A 25,985-nucleotide genomic window follows, 5' to 3' on the forward strand; every position below is an offset into this window, starting at 1 on the left:
GCTGACGGCAGCCCGTACACAGTGGCGCCATCTTGGTTCACAGTTAGGAGGATAAGGAACAGTGGAGAGGACACAAGAGGTATTATGGGAGAGGCCAGAGAAGGCCAGAGAAACTGAGTGAGGCTGAAGGCAAATAAACTGGAAATGTTTTAGGTTGAAGAGGCAGACTAACAACAGAACACAGTGAGGAAAAAAGGCTTGACATTGTTATTCCACAAAATATTTATTAGCAAAAGCTTCTGTTTACAATACACAGACATTTAAGCCGAAGTAATGAAATTAAAAATTAAATGAATAAAATGTGTTTTTTGTGAATATATAACAAGATCCATCTGTGAACACCATTAGTCTCAGTACTGCTGCCAGCTTTTATGAATGTGATGAGTGTATGTATATGACAGTGGTGTGAGGAAGTATAAAATAAGTTTAGTCTTGTAGGATTTAGTGGGGGTTAGCTGTAGGGTTGCAGATTGAAAGCAACTGCATATCCCAGGCTGACTTCCTCTGTCAGGACTATGCTGTTATATAGTGATCTCATTAATATGCAGGCTTTATGTAAAGAACTGCATCATATATGCTCATTGGAGGTTTTTAAATCTCAACTGTTTAAGCAAGTTGTAAGTAAAACTGTGAGAGTGTAAATACAGTGAAGTAAAAAGTATAGTATTTGTCTCTGATGTGCAGTGAACACACATTTTATTTACTTTTTTCACTCTGGTCGTCTCAGTCACACAGCTCTGTCTCCAGCACGGGCAGTTCTCTCTTCAGTCTAGATACATTGCACTCCAACATCCTCATTGTGGTTGCAGTCATTAACACCAATCTGACTGTGTGGGCAGTCAAAGATGTCATCCTCTGCTCCTGTGCACCGCAGCTCATCCAACAAGATCGTTCCAGACCCTGCAGGAGGAAAGCAGACCGGTGGGCTTTTTTTTGTTGTTTGTTTTTTGGTTAAGGCTGGATTTCAGGAGATAGAGAGAAAATTTAGCAAAACCATTAATGGCACACAAAATGGGCCTTTGTAAAACCTTTCTTAGCAAAAGTTAAGCATTAACTGTGCCACATTTAAATATAAACATAGCATGTTCTCCTTCAGTTAATCAGAGGTTAGATACTCAGAGGTTCTCATTGTCTGATGATGTTTCATATGTCTCAATAGGTAGACTATATTCTTCAGCTCAGAATAAGAGTAATACCACTACAAGTGTGTGGGAGGAGGAATCTTTTGGTCTTCCTGGAGCCTGCTCCAAAAAGCACATTTAAAATCAGCATTGATTAATCCTGAAAACAGGAAATTCAGAAGAAAATAATCATGAAAAATAATTCAATGGAGCCTATCCTATCACAAAAGGTGGGGTACACCCTGGACAGGTTGACAGGGTAAACACAGTGACACACAACCACTCAGACCTATGGCCAATTTAGAATCAGCAGTTAACCTAACATGCATGTCTTTTCACTGTTGAAGGAAGCCAGAGCACTGAAATAGAATCCATGCAGGCACAGGTAGAACATGCAAACTCCACAAAGAAAGGCTCCAGCCTGCAGCTGGACATGAGCCCAGAACCTTACTGCTGTGAGGAGGCACAGCACCACAGCGCTGCCAGTTATGAGCTCCATGTTTTCTTGTTGTTCATGTATTTGCGTTTGCTATTCTTGTTTCATTTCCATGATGTGTTTTGAATTTATGCTATTTCAAGTTTTATTTGTTGAATACCATTAGAGGAAAATCAGGGCCGTATTACCGACCGGGCGAGTGGGGCTGGCGCCCCGGGGCCCATGGATCCAGGGGGCCCAGGCGGGGGGCCCAACAACAATCCAGATACCGATGTCGATGCTGATTGCGATAGAGCCCTCTATTCTAGGATCTTCTTTAGTTGTACTTCTTTAGTCTATAAGGGTTAACTGAAATGGGCTGGGGGGAGTGACAGCAGTCAGAGGGCCCTCGGCCACAGGACATAGGAACCAGAGGGCCCCTGGGCCAAGTCGAACAGCAACCAGAGGGCCCCTAGGCCACAGAGGACGGCAATCAGAGGGCCCCTGGGCCACGGGGGATGGCAAAGGGCCCCTGCTCCACGGGATATGGCAACCAGAGGGCCCCTGGGCCACGGGGGACGGCAATCAGAGGGCCCCTGGGCCACGGGGGACGGCTATCAAAGGGCCCCTGCGCCACGGGATATGGCAACCATAGGGCCCCTGTGCCACAGGAAACGGCAATCAAAGGGCCCCTGGGCTATGCGGTACGGCGACTAGAGCGCCTAGGGGGACAGCAATCAAAGGGCCCCTGGGCTACAGGATATGGCAACTTCGACTGTTCTTGCCTCTGCCAATTACGAACTGTGAAGGGGAACGGTCATTCTCCAGAATGGCTCGAATAAAAAATGAGCTCAGGATGAAAATGACCCAAAATCGTCTGAACTCCCTCTCACTTCTTGCAATTGAATCACAGTTTGTGCAACAGCTGAACTTTGATGAGTTGGTAGATGATTTTGCACGAAGGAAGAGCAGAAAGAGACTTTTGTAGGGGAGTGTGTGTCGGGGGGGTGGTATGGGCTCGGAGCGGGGGGGGGCCCTTGCAATCTCCTTGCCCCGGGGCCCAGACCCACCTTAATCCGGGCCTGAGGAAAATCTATTCATTGCCATCTCACAGATGTATCATTATGTGCATCTACTTTCAGTACTGCTGATATTTATTTATACTTTTTATCTACAATTGATCTTTCAGAATTAACTTCAATAGTTACTTCCTCTAAGCCATCAACATGTCTATTAGATCCCATTCCTACTAGAATGCTCAAAGAAGTCCTACCATTAATCAATGCTTCGATCTTAAACATCATGAATTCATCTTTATTAATTGGCTACATACTGCAGGCCTTTAAGTTGGCATTAATTAAACCATTACTTAAAAAGTAATCACTGACCCAGCTGTCTTAGCTAATTATAGGCCAATCTCCAGTAGTTGTAAAACAGCTAACTGATCATCTGCAGAGGAACGGTTTATTTGAAGAGTTTCAGTCAGGTTTCAGAATTCATCACAGTACAGAAACAGCATTAGTGAAGGTTACAAATGATCATCTTACAGCCTCTGACAGTGGACTCATCTCTGTGCTCGTCCTGTTAGTGTCAGGGTTTTGGGCCTATGTGGGGTTTTATTTTGTGTGTTGTGTTTCAGGTTGCAACCTGGCCTGGATTGGTGAGGTGGAGCCGTTCATCCTGGGCAGTCAGGGTTGCAGTTGTGTGGAAACTGTTCATTTGTGGCTGGGTATTTAAAGACCAGTTGTTGCAGTTATCCTCTGCCAGTTCGTTTGTCCACTGTGGTGAAATTTGTGCTCATTCTGTTCTCTTCTCGTCTCCATGTCAAAGTGTTTCTGACTCAGCCCTCTTGTCTCTTCCCCAGAACCCTGTCAGAGGAGCTCAATCTGCCTCCCAGAGGATCAGCCACTGTTTCTCCTGCTGGGTCCAAGTTTTTGTCTGCCAGCCCGGCTGATGCTTGAAGAGTTTATCTATTCCCTGCTGCCATTCACCTACATGCCCAGTCTACACGACACCCAGAAGCACACCTCGAACCCTCGCTTGCCTACCTGAGTCTGCCCTCAAGCTCTGCTCCCTCGCACCTCCAAGTAACCTCACCCAAAACATCACCCTCGTCTCAACCTAGCTCTGTTTAAATGACTCTCTCCTAATCCACAGATGCTGCTCAAGCTCTCTGTTTGAGGCCAAGCCTAATCTCATCTTTCCCCAGTTCTTGCTGTAATTGCTGTCTGTTCCTTGGGTCTGCAAATTGTTTAAATGACAGCTACACCTCATATTCAATACTGTGTACCATAATATTTTATTACAGAGATTTGAGCACTCTGTATGCATTAAAGTCACCATGCTGCAGTAGTTTGAATGATCATTCAAGTTTAATTATGGAGTTCCACACTAAGACCAATTCTGTTTCCCTTAGGTAGTATTATTAGAAGGCAATTTAATGCAATGCAGTTCAATCTCTGGCTCTCTTCCACAGCATGTCTTTTGTCCTGTTTCTCTCCCCTCAGCCCAGCATGTCTTTAGACTGTGGGAGGAAACCCACGGTGAGCATGCAAACTCCACAAAGCGAGAGGCCCAGGCCAAGGTGGAATCAAACCCAGACCTTCTAGGTGTCATTCTAGCTGTGAGGCAGCAGTGCTAACCACCACACCACTGTGCTGCAATGCTGTTTATTTTTTTGCTTTTGAAACTGACAGTTTCTCCTGAGTAGAGTCCATGCTCTCACTATTGTCCCAAGTTAAAAGGAATTTTCTGAGCGTCGGAGTTTTCATGAATACAACTTGGAAACAGTTTTCTGACCAACCTGAGCCAAATAAACTAAACTAAATAAACTAAATAGGCATTTCCTAACTTATCTAACTTATTTTGAGTGTCTGTATCTGTAAACACCTGGATGACCTCTAATTTCCTGCTTCTAAATTCAGATCAAACTGAAGTTCTTGTACTCGGCCCCACAAATCTTAGAAACATGGTGTCTAACCAGATACTTACTCTGGATGGCATTACTTTGGCCTTCAGTAACACTGTGAGAAATCTTGGAGTCATTTTTGACCAGGATATGTCCTTCAATGCACATATTAAACAAATATGTAGGACCGCTTTTTTGCATTTGTGCAATATTTCTAAAATTAGAAACATCCTTTCTCAGAGTGATGCTGAAAAGCTCATTCATGCATTTATTACTTCTAGGGTGGAGTATTGTAATTCATTATTATCAGGCTGTCCTACACGAAGGAGTATTAGGGCCACATTGAGAAAAAAATAATTGATTGTGCATTTTGAGAATAAAGCCAAATTTTTAGAGAAAAGTTGAAATTTTGAGAAAAAAGTCGAAATTTTGAGAAAAAAGTCGAAATAATATTTTGAGGAAAAAGTCGAAATGTGCAGATTTAAGTCGTTTCAAGTCAAACACCTGCCACGCAACGTCTGCTATAACCTCCAGAATGTCATGTATTATGAGTTAGCGAAACTATACTATCGGTTTTAGTAACAAGGAATTTATTTCTCTTTTAGTACACAAACACAATGTAGTGATGACTATGAGGATGGTAATGAGATGTGCAGAAAGCTGCATCGGCTCAGAAGGAAAACCACACAAACTGGCAATGGTTAGATGCAAGGATTTCGATGATTGTGCAGTACAGAGGGGATTTGCAGAATCACAAGTCACAAAAAGGGGCTCGCCACACAGGGAGCGACATCGCTCGCTCTCCATTCATTTCCTATGGAACTTGTGCGATGAGGCCACAATCGTTTCGTACAAGTTCCATGAATGGAGAGGGAGTGACGTCACTCCCAGTGTGCAGACCCCCTAAGACAGCTGATCAAGTTGCTTCATCTACCCAAGGCATTTTGTAGAGGCCGTTATTTGACTTGAAATGACGACTTCGACTTTTTTATCAAAATTTTGACTTTATTGTCAAAATGCACGATTTATTTATTTATTTTTTAAATGTGGCCCTAATACTCCATTGTAGTCCTAAAAGCTCCCTGAAAAGCCTTCAGCTGATCCAAAATGCTGCAGCTAGAGTACTGACAGGGACTAGAAAGAGAGAGCAGATTTCTCCCATATTGGCTTCTCTTCATTGGCTCCCTGTTAAATCTAGAATAGAATTTAAAATCCTTCTCCTCACATACACATACACATTGAGGAGATTGGGGGAAGGAGAACCCTATTCCCTCTTATCAATTGACATTCCAGCTGGCTACGTTATGGATTCCTGTGTGGTGTGAAAGATGACGTGCCTGGCTGTATTGTCAATGGAATACACACACATTCGGCTTATTGACACTGGGGTTTCTCCGAATTGGACCTGGAGATACCTGGTTTGTCGTTGCAATTCAGGAAGTCTAGGCAGCTGTCTGGCCTTGGTAAGGCTGCTTATGACGGGAATGCGGGAAGGGTACAGACTCAAACTCAGACTCTGTATCTGGAGCTGATTCTGAGGGGTAAGATCTTGGAGATGTATGTATCTGTTTCTGCACGGCGAAGGAACGAACCAAGAAGATTCGGATGAATTGGATTTTTCGCCCCAGACAGGTGCCAGTAAGACTGAAGGCTGTCAACAAATTAATCAGTACAGTCTGAACCAAAACAAGTTATAGAATCAGGAATTGGGCTCCCTGATGTTCTTGGACTGCTGCTTATCAAATTGTCTCCGGGATGTTTGTAAACAGATGCTCTACGCCCCCGCCGTCCTGTCTTCTTGTGACTGATCTCCCTGACCTAGCTGCTGATGAACTCTACATCTTATCAGAACTGTTAGCTGAGGAGGGAGTTTGAGTCAGCCCCACAGTAGCCCGACCCCCCCCTTGCCTCCGCTGGCTCCCCTGTCCATCCCTCCCCACCCTAGTGCTCCCATGCTATATGTTTCTGCTCTATCACAGAGGTTTTTTGTAACCTGATACTGTGTATGTGTGAATGTATACAAAGTATGAGATGATTTTTTTCCTCACTCATCCCTATATGTTTTCACTATTGTTTCTGTCTTTTTAATGGCAGCGCCTCCAGAAGGGGGGCAGCATGGCCACAGTTCACCTATCTCCCTATGTTTGTTATGTTTGTCTTCTTGGATGGGTGTTCTGTTAACTGTAATTTCCCCATTGTGGGATCAATAAAGTATCATCATACAAGGTCTTGAATAATCAGGCCCCATCTTATCTCAAAGACCTCATAGTACCATATCACCCCAACAGAGCACTTCGCTCTCAGACTGCTGGCTTACTTGTGGTTCCTAGGATACTTAAAAGTAGAATGGGAGGCAGAGCCTTCAGCTTTCAGGCCCCTCTTCTGTGGAACCAGCTCCCAGCTTGGATTCAGGAGACAGACACCCTCTCTACTTTTAAGAACTTAAAACTTTCCTTTTTTAACAAGCTTATAGTTAGGGCTGGATCAGGTGACCCTGAACCATCCCTTAGTTATGCTGCTATAGACCTAGGCTGCTGGGGGTTCCCATAAAGCACTGTTTCTTTACATTCACCTTATTTACACTGCTCAAAAAATAAAGGGAACACTCAAATAACACATCCTAGATCTGAATGAATGAAATATTCTCATTGAATACTTCGTTCTGTACAAAGTTAAATGTGCTGACAACAAAATCACACAAAAATCATCAATGGAAATCAAATTTATTAACCAATGGAGGCCTGGATTTGGAGTCACACACAAAATAAAAAAAACAAAAAACTTTGATGTAATGTCCTTAAAACAAGTCAAAATGAGGCTCAGTATTGTGTGTGGCCTCCACGTGCCTGTATGACCTCCCTACAACACCTGGGCATGCTTCTGATGAGGCGGTGGATGGTCTCCTGAGGGATCTCCTCCCAGACCTGGACTAAAGCATCCGCCAACTCCTGGACATTCTGTGGTGCAACGTGACCTTGGTGGATGGAGCGAGACATGATGTCCCAGATGTGCTCAATCGGATTCAGGTCTGGGGAACGGGCGGGTCAGTCCATAGCTTCAATGCCTTCATCTTGCAGGAGCTGCTGACACACTCCAGCCACATGAGGTCTAGCATTGTCCTACATTAGGAGGAACCCAGGGCCAACCGCACCAGCATATGGTCTCACAAGGGGTCTGAGGATCTCATCTCGGTACCTAATGGCAGTCATGCTACCTCTGGCGAGCACATGGAGGGCTGTGCGGCCCTCCAAAGGAATGCCACCCCACACCATTACTGACCCACTGCCAAACCGGTCATGCTGAAGGATGTTGCAGGCAGCAGATCGCTCTCCACAGCATCTACAGACTCTGTCACGTATGTCACATGTGCTCAGTGTGAACCTGCTTTCATCTGTGAGGAGCACAGGGCGCCAGTGGCAAATTTGCCAAACCTGGTGTTCTCTGGCAAATGCCAACGGTGTTGGGCTGTGAGCACGACCCCCATCTGTGGACGTTGGGCCCTCATACCATCCTCATGGAGTCGGTTTCTAACCGTTTGTGCAGACACATGCACATTTGTGGCCTGCTGGAGGTCATTTTGCAGGGCTCTGGCAGTGCTCCTCCTGTTCCTCCTTGCACAAAGGCAGAGGTAGCGGTCCTGCTGCTGAGTTGTTGCCCTCCTACGGCCTCCTCCACGTCTCCTGGTGTACTGGCCTGTCTCCTGGTAGCGCCTCCAGCCTCTGGACACTACGCTGACAGACACAGCAAACCTTCTTGCCACAGCTCGCATTGATGTGCCATCCTGGATGAGCTGCACTACCTGAGCCACTTGTGTGGGTTTTAGAGTCTGTCTCATGCTACCACGAGTGTGAAAGCACCACCAACATTCAAAAGTGACCAAAACATCAGCTAGAAAGCATAGGTACTGAGAAGTGGTCTGTGGTCCCCACCTGCAGAACCACTCCTTTATTCAGTGTGTCTTGCTAATTGCCAATAATTTCCACCTGTTGTCTATTCCATTTGCACAACAGCATGTGAAACTGATTGTCAGTCAGTGTTGCTTCCTAAGTGGACAGTTTGATTTCACAGAAGTTTGATTTACTTGGAGTTATATTGTGTTGTTTAAGTGTTCCCTTTATTTTTTTGAGCAGTGTACATTGTTAATACTCCACTCTGTATTTAATCATTAATTATTATTAATCTCTTCCACAGTGTGTCTTTTGTCCTGTCTTTCTCCCATCAGCAGATGACCCCCCCTCCCTGAGCCTGGTTCTGATGGAGGTTTCTTCCTGTTAAAGGGAGTTTTTTCTTCCCACTGTCACCAAGTGCTGCTCATAGGGGGTTGTCTGATTGTTAGGAGTTTCTCTCTATTAATGCAGGGTCTTTACAATACAAAGCACCTTGAGGCAATTGTGTTGTGATTTGGCACCATATAAATAAAACTGAATTGAATTGATTGCATGTAATACTTTTTTGTTTGATACTTTGTGTTTCCTTTTTTATCTTCATATAATTGCTTTTTGTATTGTTCAGGTCTTAGCTGCAGTTTACATGTGAGTTTAGTTCTTTTCCCCCCAGGTTCTTCTGTCCCATCCTCTTTCTCAATTCCATTATGTTAAGTTCATTTATGTCCTATTTAATGTGTGTCTGCATTTCCCTATTTGGTTATAATTTCTCATTTACTGTTCTATTTTTGTAGTTACCTTTCTAGTGTTTTGCATTAAGTTTTACTTCCTCTGTCATTAGTGCCATCTGTTCCTCATTGTTCTCAGCATGAGGGGATTAAAGCTGCCAGCAGGTAAGTTAGGTTCACAGCTTTTAATTTGACTGAAATATTTCAAATAAGTAAATAAGTTGTTGGTTGGGAAATGGTGTCTGTTTCATTTAAAAAAAAAAAAATCATCCAGTTTCTAGCAGTAAGATAATGGCCAAAGCGATAACCGTCGACTCTGGGAAGACTTTCACGTGGAAGGATCTAAATGTGAGCACCAATAAGTACTCCTAAAAAAATAATAGAAGCTTTATAATAGAAGTCACACACACACACACACACACACACACACACACACACACACACACACACACACACACACACACACACAAGAACATTAAATGATGGATTGGACTTCGTACCTGGGCTGGCAGTATAGGTGGATTGAACAGCCTGGAATCCCAGCATCTTACAGATCACCAAGCCATCCAAAGTATCAAATCTGTCATCACACACAGTGCCCCAGATGTTGTTGTGCTTAACTTCCACTCGTCCTCTGTTTTTCCCTGGCACAAGGCGCACGGTCACTGTGGTGGCACAAAGTTTGGTGGAATCATTGTTGTTAACAATGATTCTGTTGACTCATGGATAAAGCTAGCAATGCTGATTAATGCATTTCAATGACTGAGATATAAGAGATGACTAAACAGCTGTATAGTGATGAGTGGACAGCTGTTGTGGAGTATTCTTGGTCAGGACTGGTGCGTGCCTACCAGAGGTCTTATGGAGTGCATAGTTTTGGACTAACAACAGAGTTTGATACTACAGGTCATAGAATTCTTGGACAACAAACTAGTGTTATTTTAATAAAAGTGAATAGCATGAGTCTGCAGCTAGGAACATTAAAAAGAACTGGCTACTTGGCTGGACGCATACAAGCTGTTGCCTACAGCTTGTCATCTAGCACTTCACTCTGGTGGCTTATTGTTCCGCAAAATTTCAAATTGATTTTCTGTCAAAAATACTGAAAAAAATGTTTTATTTTGTTCACAGATTTTTTTAAATGATAGCAGTAAATGCTAACTGACAAACATCTTGCAATTCCTTTGACTACTTCACAATAAAAGCATCTTGTGTTCTGCCAGCAAAATATTTGTACTGTGATATAGCAGCAGTACTAACTGAATATACATTTCTCATTAGTAAAAGTCCAAAACAATACTTTTAGGCTTTTATTCTCTCTTAGTAAAAAAAAAAGAAGAAGAAGAAGAAGAGGTGGCTGATGTCTCTTTAGGCATTAGAATATCTTTAGTACAGATAGATTTAAAAAGCTTTAATCATTGGTGGTTTCTTAAGCTAGTACTGTACTTAGGTCAGTATTGTGCATACTTACACTCTCTTCCCAGAGCTCCCTTCTCTCCTTTGGCACCTGGTGGTCCAGGAGGACCTGTGGCAGAACAAATAAAATTGATGGATACAGTTACCATAGGTCAGGGGTATTCAACTACATTTTTCTATGGGCCAAATTGTCATGAGGCTCTTTGCCAGAGGGCCACACACAAACTAGGCACAAGGGATTGCCATCAGCATTTTTTATATGTGCATACTTATCGGTCCGGTTCTCATTAAATTTTCTATTTTCGCTGTCCACCTAATTTCTCTTCTGTTTCGAATGCGTTTTCATCAGAAACTGCTGTCTGGCCTCCCACCAACAGTCTAAACGGCAGTGCTGCATGTCAAAAAATGTTGTAAAGTGCTGTTCTTCTTCTTCTTCTTGAGTTTAATGGCGGTTTGTAATCAACAATATGGTGCGTTACCACCACCACCTGTAAGGAGTGTGAATTACATGCCGTGCTTACAGTTTAGTCACAGCTTCTTTAAAAAATTTTATTTATTAATAGAGGTAAATGGGCAGTGGGCCGGTCCAAAATGACGGATGGGCTGGTTTTGGCCCTTGGGCCGCCAGTTGAATACCCCTGCCATAGGTCCATAATTTGTTAAATAAAGACCATAAATTTTGCAGTTTTGCCTCCGTAAACCACCGCAGTAGATTTTATATCAAATAAGAAGCACTCCAAGAGTGCAAACCTCTGCTAGGGCAGCTCATTCTCTGGTTAATATTTCCTTTTAATAGGAATAGTGTTCTGTTTTGTATGTATTCATTTTATTTTCCTTGTTATTTTTAAATGCACATTGAGAAGATTGTTGTGCTGTAAAAAACAGATAATGGTAGCATAACAGATGTTTATTTTGAGTACAGAAACATTAGGTAGGGGTAGTTAATGGATAATTAGTATTGATTTGTAAGTAACTGGACATTAATGAATTGAGCTTATTATATGATATTATACCAGTACATTTCTAACTAACTAGACAGCTCATTCTCTTTCACTTGCCAATGCTTTCTTTAAAAAAATAACACATTTTGGGGTCAACTTGAAAGAAAGGCAGATGCGAAATGTAAAATTGGGCCAATTGCACAAGTCACCATCAAGTGCAGGATTTACCAAGAAGATGCTCTGTCCCCACTGGGCTACTGCATAGGCCTGAACCTCCTCAGCCAGATGATTAACAAAACTGGCTACGGATACTGACTACGATAGATAGTCGTAGTCATAGACATACATAGAAAAATCCTGCCAATGGTTGGACAAAGCTGGACTGACAGACAGCACAGAGGCACTAATCATGGCAGCACAGGAACAAGCTCTGAGTACAAGATCAATAGAGGCTGGGGTCTACCACAGCAGGCAAGACCCCAGGTGCAGGCTGTGCAGAGATGCCCCTGAGACAATCCAGCACATAACAGCAGGGTGCAAGATGCTAGCAGGCAGGGCATACATGGAACCCCATAACCAAGTGGCCGCCATAGTATACAGGAACATCTGTGCCGAGTACGATCTGGAAGTCCCGAGGGCAAAATGGGACACGCCCCCAAAGGTGGTTGAGACTGACCAAGCTAATATCCTGTGGAAATTCCAGATACAGACAGACAGACTGGTGATGGCTAAGCAACCAGACATAGTAATGGTGGACAGCAGAGGAGGAAGGCCATAGTGCTAGACGTAGCAATACCAAGTGACAGTAACATCAAGAAGGAACACAAGAAGCTCAGAAAAGAGCTAGAGAGAATGTGGGAGGTGAAGACACTGTGGTCCCTGTGGTAATCACAACACTCGGGGCAGTGACCCCCAGACTGGGAGAGTGGCTCCTGCAGATTCCAGAAACAACATCTGAGATCTCTGTCCAGAAGAGCGCAGTCCTGGGAACAGCTAAGATACTGTGCAGGACCCTCGAGCTCCCAGATCTCTGGTAGAGGACCTGCGCTTGAAGGACAAGGGCTGCCCTCAGGGCAAGTGGGGAATTTTTTTAATTTTTGGACAGATGAGATTAAACTGTACCAGAATGATGGGAAAAAATATGGGGAAGAAGAGAAACAGCTGATTCGAAGCATACCACATCATCTATCAAATATGGTGGAGGCAGTGGTACTGTATGGCATGGGCATAAGATTGCCTCCACCAAGGCTGCCAGTTTATTTGGGCCATTAGTGTTTATTGATGATTTGACTACTGACAGAAATATTGGGATGGATTCTGAACTGTGCCATACTCTCTGCTCAGATCCAGTCAAATGCTGCAAAACTGACCAGACAGCACTTCACAGTGCAAATGGATAATGACCCAAAGCATACTGACGAAGCAGCCGAAGAGTTTAAGGAAAAGAAATGGGATGTTCTTAAATAGCCAAGTCAGTCAACTGATCTCAGGCCTATAGAATATGCTTTTCAGTTATCAAACACAAACCAGAATGCAGAAAGACCCACAAACAAGTGGCAACTGAAGGCATTTGCAAATAAAACGTCATTGTACCCGCCCCCCCAAGGCTAATTGTGCTTACCTTGTGTTCCATTGTATCCACTAGGACCTGTTGTAAAAATAACAAAGTTAAATCTCTTGAAAAAACATTCATTTAATGTCACTGCTGAACCTGATATACCCAATAAATAAGTACAAACACATACATGGCCAAGAATATGGACACTTCACACTACTCTGTGTAAATGTAATGATTTGCTTCTTTTGGCTAGCATTGGTCAATGTAATGGTTTAACATGCTTTATGTTAGTGCACATGTTGGGTCTTGCACGCTAAATAAGAGCTTTTTTATTATTATTATTGTTTTTTTAACCAAGCACCATAATGATACATCATCAGCATCACTGTGTATGGCAAGTAAAGCCCCCCAAAATGTTTGTTCTTTGCTCTCAGCAGCCACAGATTGAGCTAAATGTAACAACAAAAAAGACACACACTCCTGTAGCACAACACTCCCTCTGTCTCTCATGTACTCTTCTTTAGTTAAATACAGTTTAGTAGCGTAATCCATTAAAGTAAATGCCCCTCCCTGAGCCTGGTTCTGATGGAGGTTTCTTCCTGTTAAAGGGAGTTTTTCCTTCCCACTGTCACCAAGTGCTGCTCATAGGGGGTCGTTTTTGACTGTTGGGTTTTCTCTGTATTATTGTAGGGTCTTTACCCACAATACAAAGTGCCTTGAGACGACTGTTTGTTGTGATTTGGTGCTATATAAATAAAATTGAATTGAATAGTGTTTTTACTTATTCCTTTTGTAAATAAATTTTCATCAGTACATATGCTTGTATAATTAATGTTGTATAGGACTGAATGCTGCCAACCTGTGCTATAAAGAACTCTCAAATCCTTCAAGCTCACAGATTTATTGTGATCTAACTTTGATTATTCATTTAATTATCAGTTTCAAATCAATAATCTAATGTATTTTATGAGGCTGGTAAAACTAACAGCTTGTCTACATTTACAATTGATGTTGATAATTTTAATTATTAATTGGAGTCCACAAATTAAAGGTTAATCATTTCAAGTCATGCGGGATCAGGTGACCATAAAACATCTCTTAGTTATGCTGCAATAGAGCACCTCGAGGTGATAGCTCTTGTGAATTATAGCTATATAAATAAAATTGAACTGAACTGAAATGAAATTAATAGTTTTATTGATTTCTTTATTCAAAGGTGGTGCCTCAATTATTAATTTATTTCTTACACTGCTGAAAAAATGAAAGGAACACTTTGAAAAGACATCAGATCTGAAGGGGAACCCATGATGGATACTGATATGGGCTGGTTAATGTGTTAGGAATGAAAGGATGCCCCGTTGTTTGATGGAAATGAAAGCAGTCATTAGTATCAGTTCCTTCATCTTCTAGGAACTCCTTGCACACTCTTGCCACATGAGGTCATTTTTGTACACCAGGGAGAATGCAGGACCCACCACACAGCATAGGGTCTAACAGTGGGTCCAATGATTTCATCTGATATTTTATCGTAAGTAACTAATGGTAGTCAGAGTGGCATTGCCATGGATATGCCTCCCCAGACTGTTGATGGTCCACCACCAAATTGGTCATGCTGTATGATGTTACAGGCAGCATAATGTCACATGTGCTCAGGGTAAATCTGCTCTTATCTGTGAAAAGCACAGGGTACCAATGGTGGACCTGCCAATTGGTTTACCTGGCATTCTATGGATAATGTCAGTCAGGCTCCACAGTACTGGGTAGTGGACATATGGCTCACTAGAGGATGTGGGGACCTCAGGCCACCCTCATGAAGTCTGTTTCTGATTGTTTGATCAGATATATTCACACCAGTGGCTGCTGGAGGTCATTTTGTAGCTGTGGCAGAGCTCATCCTGCTTTTCCTTGCACAAAGGAGCAGATACTGGTCCTGCTGATGGGTTAAGGCTCTTCTACGGCCCTGTCCAGCTCTGCTAGAGTAATTGTCTGTCTCCTGGAATCTCCTCCATGCTCTGAGACTGTGCTGGCAGACACAGCAAACCTTCTGGCAATGGCACATATTGATGTTGGAGCTGCACTACCTGTGCAACCTCTGTAGGGTCCAGATATGGCCTCATGCTACCAGTAGTGACACTGACCTTGTCCAAATGCAGAATTAGTGAAAACGAGTCAGAAAAGGGAGGATGGAAAAAATGCCAGTGCCCTCCAGTTGTAAAACCATTCCTGTTTGGGGGGCTGTTTTGTTGTTGCTCCTCTAGTCCACCTGTTGTAATTTTCATTAACACCAAAGCAGCTACAGTAAAACTGAGTAACAATCCCTTCTGCTACTTAACTGACAGATCAATATCTAAGAGGTTTAATTTATTTGATGCTATACTCTGATTAAAAAGTGTTCCTTTGATTTGTCTGAGCAGTGTATTTCCAAGGTTGATAAATATGTTGATGTTGGGGCTTCCCTTCTGAGACACTGTCATATTGACAGTAATTCATAAACCCTACAATATACCTTTCTGTGGATGTGAGATAGATAAATTGCCAGAAATGTATAGAATCAAGCTCTATGAGTATATGGTTAAAGGTGTTAAATTCATCTTCTAGTCTAAAGTGCTCTGAATAGTCAGTAAGACTATTCATAGTCACATATAGAGTAAATGCCAGCGCATTTCCCTTTCCAAATAGAGGCTGCTGTGGCTTAGAAAGTAAAGCAGATCTTCTTGCAAACAGAAGGGTATTGAAGCCCAAATTACCCTCGATGTATCCACTGCTCTCTGAATGTGTGGGTCATTGTGGATTTTAATAAAAATGGTTTGGTTGCTCAGTTAGCCTTTAATAACTATCAGTCCTTTTATTTCTGCCTTTATTTCTGCTATTCAGTTATATTTGTGAGTTTTATGCAGTGTTACAGATATATCCTTGCTACTTGAAAATTACAAAAAGAAACAAGAATTTCTCTAGGAAAAGATTATTCAGTTTTTCATTTAGTAACAGAACTCCTGGCACAATTTCTGTCCAACCGCACACATGTTGTATAGTATATAGCTGACCTGGAAGTCCCCTTGGACCGATGCTTCCAGTATCTCCTTTTAATCCTATCATCCCACGCAAACCAGGGACTCCAGGACTTCCTGTGTAAGAATTTAACAATCATGCATCTTACTCAAATAAACCTTTAAAATACAGATGCAATCATTCATCTTCATATACCTTTCAGGCCAGCAACCCCCGTTTCACCTTTTTCTCCAGGAAGGCCTGAAATCAGAACAGAGGGAACAAAAATCTGATGTTTCTTCTAAAAGAGCATTTAGACAAGAAAAGTCATTAAAGATTTTGAGTTTAAATCCATATGAATAAAAATAGACCCACGATGTCCATAGGTCAGAATGGAAACAAATTCATGTGAGAAAAAGGGCTAAATGAGTCTCTAGGTTTGTATCCTGACTGGTTCTCAGGGGCGAGTGTCAAACAGTCACCAATGCAAAGCAGGGTTGCAGTTTCTCACCTACAATTTTAGTCCTTGAAGCTTGACAAAGACACTTACCTCTGATCCATCATGCAGGCCAGAGAAGAAAGTGCAGTTAACCCTAAGCGGCAGATCCACCTGTACTTTTAGAGGACTATGAAACAAGTTATGTAAGCTGAAGGAGGCACACGCCATTCCACATCAAGGGTGCATAGAGTATTCTTGGAGGTGAAGAGGACTGGAGTGGTCATAATCTTCCACTGGACGTTATGTTATATGAGTGGGTTTGCTCTCAGAAGGGGACCACTAACAGTCTAACACATTAATGTCGAGCATCACGGCAACCATATGGGAAGATCCAGAGGTTCAGGTAGACCACTCTACACCTTACTTCCACAGCAGAGAGCCAGCAAAACCTCCTTCAAATCATCTGTTAGAGCTAGAACATCTCTGTCGCAAAAGATTGGAGCTGCAGTATTCTCTGGGAGCTGACCTGGTTGAGCTCAGAGAATTTAAAAATGAGGTGGAAAGGATGAGGGATAAATCCATCAAACTAGGCCACCACCTGAACCATGACTCAGATTAGACACCCTACAGAGAGGGAGGAGGGTAGATGATGGTAGTGAGGCCTGACCCTCCACCATGGCCTGGAACTGAAAAAGGAATAGTCCTCAGTATGTTAGAGAAACTGATGGATGACTGTCAGGTCATGAAGAACCAAGCCACTGATTACCAAATCTCACTGGCATCAGCATCAAAAAAATCAGCTCCACCCGATGGTGGGGATACAGCAGTGCTGCACCCTCAGAGCGAGTTGGAGCATGTTTATGACAGACAACCCTACAAAGACAGTGCCGACTCCAGTCACAGTATCCCTATACGAATCCCACTCCATTAACAGACTAAGTGGGCAGTGTCACCACATATGCCACCATGTCTTTTGTCCTGTCTCTCTCTCCTCCCTGCCCCTCCCTGAGCCTGGTTCTGCTGGAGGTTTCTTCCTGTTAAAGGGAGTTTTTCCTTCCCACTGTCACCAAGTGCTGCTCATAGGGGGTCTTTTTGACTGTTGGGTTTTCTCTGTAATGTGACTTGAGGCAACTTTTTGTTGTAATTTGGTGCTATATAAATATAATTGAATTGAATTGAATTGAATTGAATTGAAATGAAATGAAATGAAATGAAATGAACCGAACCGAACCGAATTGAATTGAATTGAATTGAATTGAATTGAATTGAATTGAATTGAATTGAATTGAATTGAATTGAATTGAATTGAATTGAATTGAGACTTCTAACAAATGCTGGCAATGTGCTAGAATCAAATAGCCCATTGTAAAACTTTGTGGACACTGGCAAGGGAAACATCTTCAGGTGCTCCATGAAGTAAATACCAGGGAAGAGAAGGGGACAATCAATGCAAACATTTCTCTCGTCAGCACCAGCACTGAGACACTGTATCTGAACCTGACACCAGACTGTAGTAGGGTCCTGCTGAAAGTTGTCCAAATAACCTTATACCACAATGACCAGAGTCTTAACACTGGATGATGGTTCAGAGCACACAATGCTTCTGCCAGTTGCTTAACAGAGACTTGGTTTTTGAGGAACCACTGACATTCTAGTGTGAACCATTAGACAGGATAGTCAAACCCAAAATGGTACATCCATGTCATTCCACATCTCTCTCACCTCCAGTAGCCACAGCCACTTTGCAAATTAATGGAGCTTTCACTGATGATCACCTGGGACTCTTAGAACACTCTAACCCTGCTGACAGCCTTCAGAAACAATACAAACATCTCAATGTCAGGACTTGTTCTGCATTCTTTTAAAATGGACAGCCGTTGCTGCTCGCAGGCACTGGCCGTTCTCATCTTATCACCCCAACTGAGCTAATGTGACTGCCTCCCCGGTTGCCCTGCTGCAGTTCATACCAGATTGGGGTGAACTCAAGCAAGATGGCAGCGCGAGCGCATAGCGGGACCTTGCGTCTTTACCAGATTTTGTGATTTTTGCAGTACTTTCCTGCTCATGTCATACAGCTCTGTTCATACAGAACAGCTTTGCTTTAACATTCTACTCCCGACATGAACCTTTGGACATTGGTCTACTTTACACAGACAGGTTTACCACCAATCTTCAACACGTCCTGATGGAGATTCTCAGAATATCGGAGGCTACACACTCTACCCAGCCAGGTGGAAGTGATCGCGGGCGGTGGCGAGTCCGTAAACAAAGGCAAGGGAAGCGTGGAGGAGTGAAAGCTAGGGTAAAGCTAACTCCGTACCGGCTTCCGTTACCCAGCATCTCGCTAATGTGTGTTCTTTGGTGAATAAAAAGGACGAGATACAGCTCCGCATCACTCACAGTAAGAGACTTATAAACTGCAATGTCATGATTTTCACAGAAACATGGCTAAATGGCAGCATACCCAACAAGGCTATCAAGCATGCTGGATGGTAAGGCGGTGGACTGTGCATTTACATTAACAAACCTTGGTGCACAAACTTTACCATTGTTGAAAGTCACTGCTCAGCTAATTTTGAATTTCTCATGATCAAGTGTAGACCTTTTTATCTGCCAAGGGAGTTTACTTCCAATATTATAACTATACACCACTGGATGCTAATGCCAAACTGGCTATAAATGAACTTTATTCAGCCATTAGCAAACAACAGACTGCCCATCCAAAGGCTGCGTTTATAGTTGCTGGTGATTTTAATCACTCAAACTTAAAGACAGCACTCCCAAAATTTTACAGGCATGTTTCCTGCAATGCAAGAGGAAACAAAATCTTGGATCATGTTTATAAAATCATTGCTGGAGCTTACACCGTATATTTGCTTTGCAGGCTACTTGTGGGTCTCACATGGATATTAACACAAACATGTCCTCTGTGTTGGATTATATCAAGACCAACATGGAAAGTGTCACTTCACAGAAACAGATCATGACATACCCAAATAATAAACCATGGATGAACAAGGAAGGGACTGTTGATCGTACATTGACATAGATATATAGATATATCCAGGGCAAACCTGAGGAGGAGCATCAAAAAGGCCGAACTCTGTTACAAGCTTAAAGTGGAGGATCACTTCTCCAACTCTGATCCCCAACACATGTCGCAGGGCATTCAGGCCATCTGTGAGTATAAGCCCAGCAATTTCACTCCGCTTTGACAAAGACAACAGGGAGACAGCTACCAATATGAGACCTTCTGCAGATCTCCAGCCCTTCACACTCACCTCTACAGATGTCTATGCTGCACTGAGCCAGATCAACGCAAACAAGGCTGCTGGCTCTGATGGCATTCCTGGGCGTGAGCGGAGCAGCTCAATGGAGTTTTTACGGATATCTTCAACCTGTCCCTCACCCAGTCAGCTGTACCAACATGCTTTAAATCCACATCGATTATACCAGTGCCAAAACACTCCAACCCAACGTGTCTAAATGACTATCGTTCTGTAGCACTCACACCAATCATCATGAAGTGCTTTGAGCGACTAGTCCTGGCACGACTGAAGGACTGCCTCCCATCCATACTGGACTCACATCAGTTTGCTTACCGAAGCAATAGGAGCATGAGGATGGAGTCTCCATTGTGCTACATTCTGTGCTCTCACATCTGGACATTGACCCCTCCCTCTGCCTTTGGATTAAGGACTTTCTGACCAACAGGCCTCAGCATGTTAGGTCAGGCCACACCCATTCTACCACCATCTCACTAAACACAGCTGTACCACAGGTGTACCACAGTGCTGTGTGTTGAGTCCATTTCTCTACTCCCTCTTCACTCATGACTATAAGACTGTTCATGAGTCTAACTCCATGATCAAGTTTGCTGATGACATCACAGTGATCGGCCTTATCAGAAACAATGTTGAGACAGCCTACAGGGAGGAAGTGGAGCACCTGGCCATGTGGTGTGCTGACAACAACCTGCTCCTTAACACCAGAAAAACAAAGGAACTCATTGTAGATTTCAGGAAGGAGAAAGGTGACAAACCTGACCCCATCTACATCACAGGGATGGCTGTTGAACATGTCGCCAGTTTCAAGTTCCTGGGAATATAAATAACAGAAGATCTGTCATGGACCACAAGCACTTCTAACCCAGTTCAAGAAGGCTCACCAGCGCCTCTTTTTCTTGAGGACAATAAGGAGACAACACTTGTCTTCAACCATCCTGGTGAACTTTTATCGCTGTGCGATAGAAAGTATCCTGACCAGCTGAATTACAGTCTGGTATGGGAACTGCACTGTCGCTGATCATAAGACTCTACAGCGAGTAGTGAAAATGGCTCAGAAGATCACAGGGACTTCACTTCCATCAGTTGAGGACATCCAGATGACGCGTTGTCTGCAGTGTGCTTGCAGTAATCTTAAAGACCCCTATCACCCTGCTCATAGACTTTTTGTCACTTTGCCCTCTGGCAGGCGCTTTAGGAGCCTCTGGACCAGGACACCCAGAATGAGGAACAGCTTTTTCCCCAGAGCTGTCTCCTTACTGAACTCTCTCCACCATTAACATTCACTTATATTCTGGACATGGACTGCACTACATTCATTTACATCACTTGTTACACAGTACATAACTGTATAATTGTATAACTGTATAGTACCACAGTTTCCACTTATTCAGCATATCCTGTATATACATGCGTATATAAATATATCCATCTCTTACATTGAGATTTAAATAGTAAATTATTCCATATGCATAGCATTTTATATCATTTTATATTCCAACTGTATATCATGCCCATAGTAATTCTATATTACATCCGTATATTATGTCTATAATACCTCTTAATATATTCACGTGAATATACTCACATGTATATGTCACTATATTTCACTATTGTTTATACTACTGTACATTCTGCACTAGCTGTTTATTGCACTTCTGGTTAGATGCTAAACTATATTTTATATATATTTTATACTGTACATGTATAATACAATAAAGGATTCAAGGATTTTTATTTGCCATTTGTGCATGGACCAAGGTCTAGACACACTGGAATTTTTTGCACAGGGCTCTCTCGTAGTCAACCAAGTATAAAAAACTAGATCAATAAGTATAAAATATAGAACAAAAGTATAGAAATTAAAAACAATATAGAAATAGACAATAAAGAAATTAAAAATATCAATAGCAGAATATCAAACAATATAAACAACAGAATATCAAACTATATACAACATTAAGAGGTAGAAAGTATAGAAGTATATATTTTAAATTATGGGCACTGTACAAAGGATGGTGATATGCACAGAGAGGTTGGTGACAGTAATAAATAATAATAATAATAAATAGCCTTGTATTGGGATTGTTTTGGGGGGACAGAGAGATTCTGTGAGAGTATTGCACTGGTAGGATTATTTCACTGATAATTGCACATGTAAGTAAAGTGAGGTAGTGAAAAAAAAAGTGTTCATTTTTGCTTTGCCATCAGTCTGACTGTTGCAGGGAAGAAGCTGTTGTAGAAGCGAGTTCTGTGTGTAATGATACTGTCCACTCTGCTGTGTCTCAGTTTGTTCTTGCAGCATTTGTGTCTGAGCAGAGAGTGAGCTGGGTGGAGAAGGTCTCTGATGATTCCCTCTGCTCTTCTCTGACAGCGCTGCACGTACATGGAGTCCATAGATGGGAGGTTTGTCCCTGTGATCCTCTGCAGTTTTTATGACTCTTTGCAGAGCCTTCCTCTCTGTTGTGTGTCCAGCTCAGGTCAGATGAAACCTGCAGTCCCAGGAATCTGTAGCTGTCAGCCCGCTCTACCTCAGTCCCTCTGATGAAAAGAGGCTGTAGAGAGGGAGGATTCTTCCTGAAGTCCAGGATTATTTCTTTGGTCTATTCTGTGTTGAGGAGAAGGTCATTCTCCTCTCCATAAACAAGGATGTTGTTGACTAGGGTCCTGTATCCCGACTCGTCTCCCCCCTCGATGAGCCTCAGGATGGTGGTGTCATCAGCGTATTTAATGATGATGGTGTTGTCCTGGGTGGAGACACAGTCATGTGTGTACAGAGTGAAAAGTTTGGGGCTGAGGCAGCAGCCCCTTGGGGATCCTGTGCTGACGGTGAGCTCGGCAGACACCCATCCTCACCACCTGTGGTCTTTCTGTCAGGAAGTCCAAAATCCATTTACAGGTGGGAGTTGGGACGCCAAGGTCTGTCAGCTTCCCGATCAGCTTGCCCGGCCGGATGGTGTTGAAGGCAGAGCTGTAATCCAGGAAGAGAATCCTGGTGTATGTTCTGCTGCCTTCCAAGTGTTGCAGGGTGTGGTGGAGGGCTATTGCTACCGCGTTGTCTACTGATCGGTTGGGGCGGTAGGCAAACTGGAGTGGATCAACAGTGTCCGGGACCGTGCTGTTGATGTGGGTGAGAACCAGTTTTTCTAGGCACTTCATGGCGACTGCTGTGAGTGCCACTGGCCTGAAGTCGCTTAGGGTGGGTGTGTCTGGTTTTTTGGGGACTGGTATGATGGTGGAGGATTCGAAAATACGGGGGACTACAGCCTGGGATAGTGACAGGTTGAAAATGTCAGTGTATACACCAGCTAGTTGTTCCCCACAGGCCTTCAGTACTCTGGGAGGCACTCCATCGGGTGGGGGTTCACCTTCTTCAGAGCCTTCAGGACCTGTGTGTGTGTCACCTGAAAGGCAGTGTCCATCGGGTCACAGGGGACTTTTGAGGGGGAGTCTGTGTTCAGCTGTCAAACCTGGCATATAATGTATTGAGACTGTCTGGGAGGGTTGAATCTCAGGGGTCTGTGGTAGCTGTGGTTCTCCTGTAGTTTGTGACAGACTGGATTCCCTGCCACATACTGCGTGTGTTGTGGTTGAGGTAGTAGCCTTCAAGTTTTTGGGAGTGAGCCCTCTTAGCTGCTCTGATGGACTTTTGCAGCTCGTACTGGGCTCTCTTATATTCCACCTGGTCTCCTGACCTGAAGGCCTCTCACCTCTTCCTGATTTTCTGCTTTATGTCCCCATTAAACCAGGGTTTTTGGTTGGGGAACACACACAGAGTCCTGGGGGGTGCATATATGGATGTACACCAGCTGATATAGTCACTCACAGTCTCTGTGTATTCGTGGATGTTGTTAGTGGCCTCTTTGAAAGTGCCCCAGTCTGTGGCCTCTAAGTAGCCCTGCAGGCTAGCTTGTGCACTGTCAGTGTTAATGGTTCTGACTCTGACTGGTGTTGTTTTCAGTCTTTTGTTGTAAACTGGTTTGAGCTGGATTGCCAGGTGGTCAGACTTACCAAAGTGGGGTTGTGGTTCAGCTGAGAAGGCGTTTCTGATGTTACTGTAGCAGTGGTCCAGTGTTTTATTCCCCTGGTGGGGAAGGTCACAAACTGATGCAGTTTAGGCACAGCTTTCTGGAGATAGCAGTGGTTAAAATCTCCCAGAATAATGACAGCAGCGTCAGGATAAGTGTTCTCATGCACATTGATCATGTCATGTAGCTCCCTCAGTGCAGCCTCCTCCTTGGCAGACGGGGGGGTATACACGATACTCACAATGATGCATTGCAGTTCTCTGGGCAGATAAAATGGTCTTAGCCTCACAGTCAGATATTCCACGTTTTCCGAGCAAGATTTAGATATGATCTTACAGTCGGTACACCAGGATTGTCTGACGACTACGGCCGTTCCTCCTCTACAGGTATTGCAGCTTTCCACGGCGCATCGATCCTCTCTGAAGACCGTGTAGCCGTTTGGTGTTACTGCCTCTTAGGGTGTCCTCTCCCCCAGCCAGGTTTCACAGAAACACAGTATGGAGCAGTCCCGAATGTCCTTCTGCGAGGAAATCCAGGCGTGAAGTTCGTCCATTTTATTTTCCAGAGATGGAACATTTGCAAACAGTATGATCGGGAGGGTTAGCCTTCTGTTGCTAACCAAGCGCCGGAGCCGTCGGTTGGCTCCTCCTTGTCCACCGCGCCTATGCTTTGGCCTGTTGTTTTCCGGAGGGCTCCCTGTGGGGGGCCGGCTTAGTGTCGGGTCCACATAGCAGTTTAGCTCAGGGTAGGACTCCAGCGTGTTTGTGTCGAAGAGTTCGAAATGGCTGCGCTCTCTCAGCTGTAATAGGATCACCCGATCATAGGAAACTTTTGCGTTGTGTGCCTTAACTCCGCACAAAAGAGCGAGAAGAAGAACGAGAAAAAGAACTAGGTTGACTCGTAGAGCTCCGCGACGTCGCACTGTGGGGAGCACCATCTTGTATTTCTTGTTGAAAGTTGAAGCTAATCTAATCTAAAAAAACTCTTCATGGTCCTGTGAAAAGACTAGAAAAATGTCGTCATCCACAACAGTGCCTGTTAACAGTGCTCACCCCCCAGGCTGCTGAGCTGTTTAGGAATGTGGAGAAGCTCTGGAAGGTTGACATCGTCCTGTACCATAATGAGAAGGTTGTGACGAGCCCCAAACAGGATAACGAGTCAAGTGAATTACTAGTCTGTTCTCTGGGTCATGGCTAACCTGTGAAATATAGAGAGGCATCTCAGCAAAGACAAAGAGCGTGCACCAGCCTACTGTGAGGAGCTACAGAAGCTGTTATAAGTTGGTGCACTGGCAAAGCTGGACCCCCAAGCCTTCTCACTTGAAAGGAAATTATGATTTACTTACCAGTACATGGTGAGCCATAACAACAAGACCCAGATTGTGTTTAATTGTTCTCATCTCTACTACGGTATCCGACTGAATGACTTCCTGCTCCTGAGGTCTATCCTTGGCACCTCGCTGGTTACCATTTTGCACCACATGTTGCTCTTGCTGTGCTTCCTATGCCCTCCAGCGTCAAGTAATAGATCATAGCATGGTCGGTGAAGATGTACGGTTCTCTGTAGAGATGTGTTTCTATGTAGATAACTGTCTAGAGAATTTGTCTACTCCCGAGGAAGCAAAAACCCTGGTTGATATTTCTCTAGTCAGGAGGATATGACATTCGTCAGTGGGCAAGTAATGCACAAACATTATCAGCCATCTTCCTGAAGAAGTCTGATGTTTGTGACCACATCTTTTACAGTAGTTGCTCAGAACAGTACTTCAGGGCCCGCCCAGGAGATGTTGTCAAGTCCTGCAGCTTTCCATGGGTTAACGTTAGCAAAGCTCTTCTTCACTCCATCTATAGACAGCTTCATGATCTGATTGCTGGTTGAAGAGGGGAGTCTCCATGCCTGGGTGGCATTGCGTGCCTTAAACCAAGCAAAGAAATGGTTGAGTTCATCAGGCAGGGTGGGGTCATTGAGGCATATCTGTGTGGGGTGAGGCTTGCAGTCAGTCAGAGACTGGAAAACCTTGCCACAGCCACTGGCTCTGAAGTGGCTCTAAAGTCTCTGTCCTTACAACCTTTTTGCCTCCCTAATGCCACATGACATGTCCCTCCTAGACAGTCTGTATGCTACTTCATCTCCTGACATAAATGCTGTCATTCTGGCTCTCAGCAGCACATGCACTTAAGCACACATTCAGGGTTTGTTGTTGTTACAACACCTGTAGGTTTTGACTGTTGTCACTGATTCAGTGTTTTCCTCCAAGTCAAGTCCGTTGTCATTT

General features: G+C 43.6%; 1 protein-coding gene across 1 annotated transcript in view; it reads right to left on the reverse strand.

Annotated features, from left to right (window-relative positions):
* Positions 1-219: 219 nt before the first annotated feature.
* Positions 220-25,985, reverse strand: part of marco (macrophage receptor with collagenous structure) — a 40,252-nt gene continuing 14,486 nt past the window's right edge. The window contains exons 8-13 of the mRNA XM_030724447.1: positions 16,176-16,220; positions 16,016-16,096; positions 13,035-13,061; positions 10,528-10,581; positions 9,557-9,721; positions 220-900 (exon numbers count right to left, since the gene is read on the reverse strand). Of these exons, the coding sequence (XP_030580307.1) occupies positions 770-900; positions 9,557-9,721; positions 10,528-10,581; positions 13,035-13,061; positions 16,016-16,096; positions 16,176-16,220 (503 nt within the window). The 3' untranslated portion in view covers positions 220-769. The remainder of the gene's footprint in view (positions 901-9,556; positions 9,722-10,527; positions 10,582-13,034; positions 13,062-16,015; positions 16,097-16,175; positions 16,221-25,985) is intronic.

This window comes from Archocentrus centrarchus, unplaced genomic scaffold (assembly GCF_007364275.1).
Source record: "Archocentrus centrarchus isolate MPI-CPG fArcCen1 unplaced genomic scaffold, fArcCen1 scaffold_36_ctg1, whole genome shotgun sequence".
Taxonomy (NCBI): Eukaryota; Metazoa; Chordata; class Actinopteri; order Cichliformes; family Cichlidae; genus Archocentrus; species Archocentrus centrarchus.